This window comes from Anoplopoma fimbria, chromosome 5 (assembly GCF_027596085.1).
Source record: "Anoplopoma fimbria isolate UVic2021 breed Golden Eagle Sablefish chromosome 5, Afim_UVic_2022, whole genome shotgun sequence".
In the NCBI taxonomy this organism is placed as follows: Eukaryota; Metazoa; Chordata; class Actinopteri; order Perciformes; family Anoplopomatidae; genus Anoplopoma; species Anoplopoma fimbria.
In genome coordinates this window covers 17,802,504-17,813,806 of record NC_072453.1, presented here as the reverse complement: position 1 = coordinate 17,813,806, position 11,303 = coordinate 17,802,504, and the positions used below count along the sequence as shown (strand labels likewise).

Genomic DNA, 11,303 nt, shown 5'->3' with positions numbered 1-11,303 from the left:
TAGAGTGCTCCATGATGAAAAGTATGTTATCTTTACTGCCATTCCTTGTTATTTATCAGCCAACGTCTAAGCTGAAAACAATATACATCGGTCATAAGCTTCAAGACTTTCCTCTCAGTCGACTCCTCTGTCTCCCAGTTTTGATTGACAAGTGACCATAATAAAGACAATATCCAAACAAGCCAAATCTCTGGTAAAGGTAAACACACCGGTAACAACATATTTTCTACCGAGTCATGTTTACACAGGATGAACTATAGTGGAGATTTGTGATATCAGAGGAAAGGTCACGTTCAGGTCACTATGTCACTGCTGTAGGTCACGTGACATGATGCGATGTTTGTGTACAGTGCTGTGTTGCCTTTGTGCTGCGTGCATGTTGGTGTACTTTGAGCATACTATATGTGTGTGAAAGTGCTGATGGGACTCCCAGAAATCCCCTTTTTCTCAGCGGCAGTGGAAACTCGCAGCTACAGGAGAACAATCCAGCGCTCGGCCTTTGTTGTGACACTACTCATTGTCCGTGCACTGTGTGTGTGTCTGTTTGTGTGTGTGTGTGTGTGTGTACTGCATGTGTACACCTGTGTGCGATGGCTGCCTGGTATAAATAGCGTGGAACATGTGCCGGCCTTTGATTCTGTGATAAACGATGGCTCTACCTGGACCTCCTCTGCTGCTCCTTCTGTCTCTGCTGCTGCCGCTGCTGTTGAGCAAGGCATCTCTGCCTGCAGCTGCATACACGCTCACCCCCGGACGACAGCCGCAGCACAAGCTCCTCCACCTGGGTGAGGGCAAACGCATGCACAAACACACATCTCCGAGGCTCCTGTTAAAACATACTTTGACATTTTTTGATTTGAATGTCTGTTCTCTGCGTTTTAAGAACTTCTTCTGTTCTGTTCTGCTCTTAGACTGGCCGAGGGACTGTGGAATGGCTCACTTCAAGCCCAACATGGCTGAGAGGATTGTGTCTGGAAACGAGGCCAGACCTCACTCCTGGCCCTGGCAGGTCTCTCTGCAGGTAAATCCGCCTTTGTGTTGGTGCGGTTCAGTATTGGGAGGTCTTGAATTGACTTCAAGAACATTCGTATCCCTTCTAGGGCTGCGACAAACAATCATTTTCATGATCACTTTATGTTGATTGATGTTTTAAATGAACCTTTTAGTGCTCAAAACCTCAGAATATAGTGAAAAATACCCATGAAAAGCTCTTATAGGACAAGGTGATGCCTTCCATTTACTTGTTTTATCAGACCAGCTGTCCAAAACCACCAAAACAGCAAAACTATTCCATTTAAATGGATGTAAAACAGAGAAAATCGACTCACGTGTTGCTTTTTAAATAACTCTTGACCGTTCAGGTCAGGTAAAAATCTTTTTGTGCTTACATTAGTAGCTCCACTATCCCAGTTTTGAGCCTTATCTTGATAGTATTCTATTCATATGATGTTTACATGGAACATGAAAAACCTTCTCACTGTGTACATGGTCATAACAGTATCTAGATTTCTGATCATCTGCTGGTGAAGTTGTGTTTTGATTTCTAACCATCTCAGCCACAATTTTCTGCACCAACATAGATTAAAAATAAAAACTAAAGATATGATTTGTAACCTTATTATAAAGTGTTACCAGATAATGTCTCGTCACTGAGCAGGCTGTCTGGTTGTTTCTCGTAGGTTCGTCCCAGGGGAAGTAAACATTACATCCATGTCTGTGGAGGAACTCTCATCCACAAGAACTGGGTCCTTACTGCCGCTCACTGCTTCCAAAAGTAAGAAACCATTAGCACAGAGTAGCAGATTTAGGTGTGATTTGAATGTTTTTTGTGAAAAAACAAATAATAAGAACCACAAAGGCCTTGCTTTAACATTTCTTTTGGCCTATCAGAGGTAAAGCCGAGGATGCTGGGAGCTGGAGGATCGTCCTGGGGAAGCATCAACTGAAGCGCTCAGAGATGGCGGAGAGGACTTTCCCCGTGAAGAGAATCTACCGGCATGAGAACTTCCGCTACCCGGCTCACAGCGAGCTGGACTACGACATCGCCCTGGTGAAGGCTGCCACCGACATCGTCCCGTCTAACTTCATCCGCTACGCCTGCCTGCCGCGCAAGCAGACCAGCCTCAATCCTGGACACTACTGCTGGGTCACAGGCTGGGGAGACACCCGGGGTGAGTGGAGGAGAGGGGATGTCAATGAGAAGGGGAAAAGTCATTTGATCCACTGAGGAAAAAGCCTGTGAATCAATAGGATTCATCCTCTGGGGATCAGGAATCGGTGAACAAAATGTGGGAGCTACCTGTTGTGGAGATTTTCAGTCTTACTGGCGTGGATAAAAAGGCGGTTTTAAATTTAAATTCTTCTTCTTGAACACATTTCAGGCGGGAAGGAGAATGTGTCTCTCGCAGAAGCCCTGAATCAAGCCCGCCTGCCCATCATCGACTACAAGACCTGCCGGCAGAAGAAATTCTGGGGCGACCGCGTCCGAGACTCCATGATCTGTGCCGGGTTCAGGGACACTGAGGGTCCGCCTGCTGCCTGCCAGGTAGGACTGAGATTTACAGACAGTTTTGAGATAAAAGTGAGAATTATTTTTTTTTACCTCACGACCAATCTCTCTCCTCATTCCTCTCCCAGGGCGACTCTGGCGGTCCTCTGCTGTGCCAGCAGGGGCAGGACCAGTGGGAGGTTCACGGCGTGGTGAGCTTCGGCCCCATCGGCTGCACCGTGGAGAACAAACCCAGCGTTTTCACCCGCACCGCCGCCTACATCCCCTGGATCGAGGCCACGCGCATCAGGGACTTCTTCCTGCACTAAGATGACTCAGCGCTGACAGCAAACATAAGCTCTGCTCTGTTTTATGTCCGACGGCAACCTGTTCTTCTAAAAGTCTCACAGTTCATTCAACAACAGCTTCAACATTTAAATACACGTTCTGAATGTGAAATTATTTTCTAACACTATATTTTATTCTGCACTATGCACTACTCTGGTTTTAAAAACAGCAGAAAGTTCTGGCAGAGCACAGCATAGAATACACGACTCATGACCTTTGACTTCCAGTCTACATTTACGCAATAAAATTGGTTAAAGGCAAAAATCTTTGTCAACATTTCCCATTTCTTTAATATTGTTTTTATACAGCGGGTTTGATGGAGACACATAAAAAGCTTTACAGTGATTTATTCTGGCAAAGAAACACAAAAACAACTTCAGATACACTTTAATAAATACGAGAGTAGAGCCGAACATAAGGCTTAGTTCTGCGTTTGTGGATCGTAGTTGAAAATCTCTTTGCTCTTCTGCTAAAGAAAAGTCCTTCAGTCCAGAATCAGTACATTCATCTGGTGAGCCACACACACCAGATGTCATCTTATAAATTGGCTCTTTCAACCCAAATATCATGGGTTCATTGATTTCAAAACTTGGAATTAAAGAAGACTAACAAGTCCCCCATAAACAATGATATAACAAATGACACATCTATATGAAACATCCTCACGGCGTCTTCTCATTACTGATCAGATGATAAGAGACAAATGAAGAGAGGGTGTTATAGGACGGTCTAAATCCAGATTTCCAGTGGAATTCAGTCCAATCTTCTTTTTCATTTACTTCCCCAAGAGTGCTCCTGGAAAAGAAAGAGGCTACAGGAGGGAACCAGCAGAACTGGTACTGACCCACACTTCACACCAGAGTCTAATCCCTCTTAGCGCTGTCGTTAAAGGCTGTGTGATATTTGGCCCTAATGTAGAAGCAGATGAGTGGGGTAGAGGGTTAATAGAGCCTGGAGGATGAAGAGGAGGAGGAGCCTGTGAGGTGGTCCCAGTTGCTGTAGAGAGCGTAGGCACCAGACAAGGCTAAACCAGCCAGGCCTCCTCGGGCTACACCCCTTAGGCCACCTGCAAACACACAGTAATGTCAGAATCAGCAAAAAAACATCTGTCCAACAGCAGCTTCAAGAAATAATTCTTATTTAAATACTTTAAAGTACCAGACGGCTGCGGTTCAACAGAAATACTACAGAAGGTGTAAGCTAATTTATCAACCCTCAAACACGTCTCCTTTCCAATAAATGTTTATTATACTGCCCTTTGAATGTCACAATGTGATACAGATAATTTAAATAAAATAAGATAAATATAAAAATATAGAAGTGGTGAAATTACAATTTCTGTTACAGCATAAACTTGATAACAGCGTGTAACAATTAAGTATTTACCCCTTTAATCAAACAAAAAGGCTCTTTATGTCGCATCACATGGTTATTAGACAATAAATCAATTAGTACATTGACTGAAATTTAATCAACAACATTATTTTATAATTTATTGAGCAAAAATGCTTAACAATCTCTAGTGTCAGCTTCTCAAATGTGAGGATTTGCAGCTTTTCTCTCTTTATATCATTGTAAAATTTAAATCTTTGGAAATTGGACTGTAGGTCAAACAAAACCAGTCATTTGAAGTCTTAACCTATGGATCTGGATTTCATATGGAGATGCAATAAATGTTACATCCAGTTTACTTCCCCTCATTAAAACACATCTGCAAACACTCTCAGGTTAAAGTCAAAAACACTACAAAGTAATGGCAGATATAAAAGCAGAAAAGACACTTACTGCCTGATTTAAAGAGCATCCCAGTTAGCGTCCCAGCAGCCACTGTGTTGATGTCGTCCTCTGCTCCTCTGGCCTTCTCTATCGCCACACCAAAAACACTGTACAGCAAGGCTGCAATGGCAGAGACAAAACAACAACAACACAGTTTTACTCTCTTACACAACAGTCAAGTCATTCAAAAGAGAGAATCTTGAAAATGAACTTAACAAAATCCTTAAAAGTCCAGTCATATTATACATTTGAATAGATAATGCTTTCTTGCATGTTGCAAAGTGATTTTTATCCATGAATTTAGTGAATATACTAGTTAAGATTATTTTATGAGCTACGTTATTATGGTCTTACCAACAGAGCCCAGAGAGTTGGCCCATGAGGCACCCTGTCTGGTCACCATGTTGAGAATCCTGGGGAGAGAAAGCTAACATTTAGAGGACAGCTCAAGAGATCTAGGTGTAATAACAGGAATAATACAACTGGTTTACTGAACTCTGTCTCCATACTTACTGTACATTACGAGGTTTGGACCATCCCATGCCTCTAGTCTCCTTTAAGCTCATTCTGAGACCATTTACAGCTCCAAATGCTGCTCCTAGAGTCAAAACAAAGAGTGAGATATTCGGTTAAAACAGTCGTTACGCAGACTTCTTAACACGTTATTCCCAAACCATGAGACATGATCTGCTGCTGTAACAACCTCTACTTTTCTAGGAAGGTTTTCGCACTATTTTTGGAGCATGGCTGAAGGGATTTGCTCCCATTCAGTAACAAGGGCATTAGTGAGGTCAGCCACTGGTGTTGGGTCAGAGTTCATGGATCCCAGTCGACATCCCAGCTCATTCTTCAATTGTTGGATATTGATGTAAAGGCTTCTTCCAAACCAGACTCAAAGAAAATCCGTTCTTTATGGAGCTTGCTTTGTGTATCATTGCAGTGGAGAGCAGGGTCGTCCTACAATCAGAGGATCAGCGGTTCGATCCCCAGTCCATGTCCATGTGTCCTTGGGCAAGACACTTAACCCTTGTTAAGTTGCTCCTGAAGGCTGCGCCATCGGTGTGTGGATGTTGTATGAATGTTAGATAGACTTAAAGTCCTGATGTGCAGGTGTCACCTTGCATGGTAGCCCGTCATCAGGGTGTGAATGGGTGAATCTTCAAGAAGTACTACCCTGAGCCTTCCTTACTTACTGTATTCGTATTAGTTTGTTTCTGTACTTTTGCTCTGGTTTATGCTCTTAGATGCTTGTGTAAGAAAGGAGATGCACTTATGACTTCTGGTGACTAGTAGTTCTCTTGAATACCTATGTTGAATACACTTATTGTAAGTCGCTTTGGATAAAAACATCTGCTAAATGACTGTAATGTAATGTAATGTAATGAATGATATGTAATGTAAAAGCACTTTGAGTGGTCGGAAGACTAGAAAAGCGCTATACAAATACAGTCCATTTACCATATTTCACTTCAGTAGGAGAGAATGTCCACATACTTCTGACATATACAGCACAAGTATGTTACTCTCATTTGTCACAAATACAAATAACCAGGAAATAGTGTGACACTATGATGTCGCAGGTGTTACTGGTCTCTCACCTGTCATGCAGGACCCTCCAATGGTAAAGAAAGCCAGTTCAAACCTCCCTCTGGTTTTACTGGCGCCTGTGGGCAGAATAAACTCATCTGTGTCCTGAAACAGAAGATCAGCAGATGTTACAGTCAGAAACACACATTACATTATAGTACATTATATTACATCACATTATAGTACATTACATTACATCACATTATAGTACACTACATTACATTACATTATCGTACATTACATTACATTATAGTACATTACACACACACACTCACATTACATTACATTACACATGAAGACACATTCCAGCTACACTCACCTGGACCAGGTAACGAGGGTCCACATTGAGGTAAGGGGACAGAGGACTCATTCCAGTCACTGAAATCACATCACAACAGAAACATTAGATCATTTGTTACATTTATATATACATTATTATACATTATATATGTATTTGCAATGCTTTTATGTTATGAAGTTAATGTGGAAGCTTACAGGGAACCCCAGCCAGCTCTGTGTTGGAGTATTCAGGTGCCCCCCCTCCAAAGAGACCCCCCATGCCCCCTTTATTCCCCCCAGACTGGGAGCTGCTGTCCATGGCTGCAGAGGCTCCACAGGGTCACGTGGTTCCTAGCCGATGTGGCTAACAGGAGCTAGCTATGTCGAAATACTCGAAATCCAATTAAACTGATCAACGACAGACGCCCAGATTCACCGACACACACAGACGCGTTCCTGTTAGTGTGTGACGTGAATCTGGAGAGAGTTTACAGGCGGAAACACGGGCGTTTCGTCACAGACTGCGGAGCTAGCCGTCTGACCTCCAGCACACACGCTCTGCCGTAAAGCGACGAGTGACGCTGAGCTGTCGTTACGTCAACAGAAATGTATTTGTGGAAAACACAATAAAAGAACATAAAATACTGTAATAAACATCAATTTAAATGCATTATTTCAACACTATAGCTGATTTAAAGGAGAAAAATATATATATAATATACGTTTTGATTACGTTTGTAAGCCATATGACTTTACGACAGATCCGGGATCGGTTTACGGCTAGGACATTACAAATGAGACTCCGGAAGAAGAGAGAAAACCAATTCATGACGTTTTATTTTGATACATAAACATATTAACAGTTGCACATATAAACATATGAATAGTAATGAAAGAAGGATCCAAGTAAATGTAACAATCATAAAGTAAAAACACTCAAATTAATATATATATATATATATAATATATTTTATATATTGAACGAGGGTCGACATTGCTCTGCCGTAAAGCGAAACTGCCGCTGAGCTGTCGTTACGTCAACAAAAATGTATTTGTGGAAAACACAATAAAAAACATAAAATACTGTAACAAACATCAATTTAAATTCATGATTTCAATACTATAGCTGATTTAAAGGAGAAAAATAAATATATAATATACGTTTTGATTACGTTTGTAAGCCCTATGACTTTACGACACCTCCACAGATCCGGGATCGGTTTACGGCTAGGACATTACAAAAGAGACTCCAGAAGAAGAAGAGAGAAAACCAGTTCATGACGTTTTATTTTGATACATAAACATATTAACAGTTGCACATATAAACATATGAATATTAATGAAAGAAGGACCAAAGTAAATGTAACAATCATAAAGTAAAAACACTCAAATTAAAAAAAATATATATATATTGAACGAGGGTCGACATTGCTCTGCCGTAAAGCGAAACTGCCGCTGAGCTGTCGTTACGTCAACAAAATATATTACGACATGTGGAAAACACAATAAAAAAACATAAAATACTGTAACAAACATCAATTTAAATTCATGATTTCAATACTATAGCTGATTTAAAGGAGAAAAAAAATATTCGAAATCCGTTTTATTACGTTTGTAAGCCCTATGACTTTACGACAGATCCGGGATCGGTTTACGGCTAGGACATTACAAAAGTGACTCCAGAAGAAGAAGAGAGAAAAACAATTCATGACGTTTTATTTTGATAAATAAACATATTAACAGTTGCACATATAAACATATGAATAGTAATGAAAGAAGGACCAAAGTAAATGTAACAATCATAAAGTAAAAACACTCAAATTAAAATATATATATATATATGTTGAACAATTAATTTACAAAAAAGCATAATAATAATAATAATAATAATAATAATAATTAAGCCTTTATTAGTCCCACAATGGGGAAATTACAATTAAAAATATATATATATATTGAACAATGAATTTACAAAAAAAATGCATGCATACAAATCCTTGATTTATGTCTAAAGTAAAAACACTCAAATTAAATTGAAAAAATATTTACTTATCTACTTCAATGAATTCACAAAAAGCATGTACAAATCCTTGATTTATGTCTAAAGTAAAAACACTCAAATTAAATTGAAAAAATATTTACTTATCTACTTCTTACTTAAAAGTACAGAAGTACTATCACAGAAATATACTTGGGCTCCTTTAGAAACATTTTATGAACTCACATGAATCTGTCAAGTAAATAGATCTAGATGCCAAATAAGTGAAATAAAGAGCATACAATGTAAAACACAAGTTAAGTACTGTAAAGTTTTACTTAAGCCAAGTACTTGAGTAAATGTACCCTGTTGCTTTCCACCTGTACATACATATACATGTATTATAAAATACAATATATGAAATCATATTTCTAACTTTACGTTGAGTGAGTCAGATTCTCAAATTATAGCATTTTATTTGAGCCTTTTAATAACTGTCTGTGGTATCCATTTTTTATAGCCTACTATCATCTCAATTAAAAAAACATTAAACAATGAATTTACAAGAAGCATGTACAAATCCTTGATTTATGTCTAGAAGAACATAAACATAAAAAAAAAAAATACATGAATATCAAACACCTTGAATGAATACTTTAAATACAAATATAAAGTATTCTGTGTACATTAAAAGGCCAATAGTACATATATTTTAACTGTTCTGCAGTATTTTGATATTTGTTAATCAGTAAATATCACAGTTTCTCCTTCATTACCCATCAATACATTATATTTACTGTATACAGTAAGTGAGAAGAGTAAAACTGAAAATGTTCAATTTGCTGACAGAGTGACAACAAGACAAAATGTTCAGTGGTTTCAGTGTTTGTTTTGCAGAAAAAATTACTTTACTGTAGAAATTGGATTTGAAACTGGATGTATAAACATGTCTATCATTCATTATTTAGCCTTGGGAAATATGGGGTGATAAGCAATGTATTACATCTTTTGTTTAATGTAACAACTCATTTTGTAACTATTTGTTATGTTTATGAATATTATTCTTTGGTGATTAATGTTGAAAAATGGCCATCCCAATTTCTCAGAACCCAAGGTGAAGTCTTGAAATTGCTTATTTTACTCTGTTCAATAGTTCAAAATTGAAAGTTATTGACAATTACATACAACTGAGAAATAGGGCGACACCAACTATATCTTGAGACTGACCTGGGACCTTTCTTACATCTCTGTAATAAACACACAAAAGCCCTCCAAAACACTCATGTTTATGAAGCTGGTACAGGTGAATGTTTGGTATTAACTAAATTAACTTAAGCCTTATTGTCTCAGCTCCATCATACGGTTGTTTTGCTGCACACCTGTTGCAGTTTATACATATTGTCAGATAAAATAGTGGAGTTCGTCACAAGTGTCACAGGGAGGCAGCAGAGAGCTGATAGAAAAAACAGACCAGCAACATGAGAGTCAAACCAGTTGGTTCTGATCCTCCCCAGTCCTCCCTCCAGTGACTCCTGCTTTAATTTAATTATTTAGTTAGATTTGTTCTCAGCCCCAACAGATACAAATTGGACTTTTTGGACTGTTTGCATCACTTGAAGTAGAGAGGTAGAGCTTGCTTTGATAAACATGACCCCTGTGGAGCCTGCGGATGCATCATTTCTCACCTTACAAACCTGCAGGTTGCTCACCCATGATGCAACAGGAAGGCAAGACCACACACACACGTGCACACGTACACGCACATCTTATGCGGCGCAGCCCCAGCCATCTGCCGCCGGTCAAAGGGACGAGAGGCACTGAAGGAATTCAGTGTGTTGAATTTCACAAATAACAGAGCATCTTATTTGGATTCTGCCATTGTATGTGTGTATTCAGACGGGGCCAAGTGGAGCGATGAAGTTTGCCATTGTCGCCCAGTGTGGGTGTTTTCAGACTCTCTGGCATGATCTGTGAGTTAGTGTTCTCTGTGTTACTGCCCAGTGTGCCCACTGTCTTTCCCACAATGCCCCATTCAGCCATGGGCCTCTCTCTCTCCTCTCTCTCTCTCTCTCTCTCTAACTCTGGTCACACACTCTCACACTAAGTTGCCACCCATTTTGTGCCTCTGGCTAATCATCATCATCATCACCATCCTCATCATCATCGGGCTACAAACCAAATTTTCAGTTGTGGCATAAAATAGCTGTGATGTCATCCTTGTTATCTTTTTTCGTCCGGTTTTCATCCTCCATTTCCTCCCTCTCTCTCTCTCTCTCTCTCTCTTTCTTTCTGTCTCTCTGAGCTCCCAAACACAAAAGACAGAGAGGCCACGACAGGACCCCAGTGTATGCTGGTTGTCAAGGAGACAAGGAGACAGTGTTGGGTCTTTAAACTGCCTCAGAGGGGTGTGCGGAGTTAGGGGGAGTTGGCCTTATTTACATGGGAAGAGGACAAGGGAGAAAAGGGGTTTGAAATACAACTTTTGAGCAGCTTATAGGACTCGGCTAAAATCATTCCGCCGCTCGGCCCATCAAATATTTACCAACCGGGGAGAATCTGGAGCGGTTCATTATGTGGAGAATGCTGTGCATACATAGTAATGTAAATCAACCTGTCTTTTCCTCTCACTTTCTCTCTTTATCTCCCCACTTCCCACACACACACAACCACACTTTGATTGTAAGCACTGGGAGCTCTGGGCCCCAGTGCTGGCAATGGTGAAGAGCTGACTGCAGAATACATTACCAGATGCCTGAAGAGAGTTTCATACGAGACTAGGAGACAAAAAAAATAAAAACAGCAAGAAACTTGACTGAAAACAGGAAAAACAGAGAAGAGCACACACCC

General features: G+C 40.0%; 2 protein-coding genes across 2 annotated transcripts; one reads left to right on the top strand and one right to left on the bottom strand.

The window, feature by feature from the left end:
• The first annotated feature begins 629 nt into the window (after positions 1-629).
• On the top strand, positions 630-2,970 carry zgc:112285 (uncharacterized protein LOC561476 homolog). The gene is made up of 6 exons (XM_054599428.1): positions 630-785; positions 912-1,021; positions 1,680-1,774; positions 1,891-2,171; positions 2,382-2,545; positions 2,638-2,970. Exons 1-6 carry the CDS (start codon positions 650-652, stop codon positions 2,815-2,817), a joined length of 966 nt encoding a protein of 321 aa, XP_054455403.1. The 5' UTR covers positions 630-649; the 3' UTR covers positions 2,818-2,970.
• Positions 2,971-3,100: 130 nt separating this feature from the next.
• On the bottom strand, positions 3,101-7,069 carry timm23a (translocase of inner mitochondrial membrane 23 homolog a (yeast)). Its single transcript, XM_054599043.1, has 7 exons — positions 6,695-7,069; positions 6,519-6,577; positions 6,211-6,304; positions 5,126-5,210; positions 4,967-5,025; positions 4,622-4,732; positions 3,101-3,902 (listed from the first exon to the last, which is right to left on the bottom strand). Exons 1-7 carry the CDS (start codon positions 6,795-6,797, stop codon positions 3,778-3,780), a joined length of 636 nt encoding a protein of 211 aa, XP_054455018.1. The 5' UTR covers positions 6,798-7,069; the 3' UTR covers positions 3,101-3,777.
• Between the last annotated feature and the right edge of the window lie 4,234 nt (positions 7,070-11,303).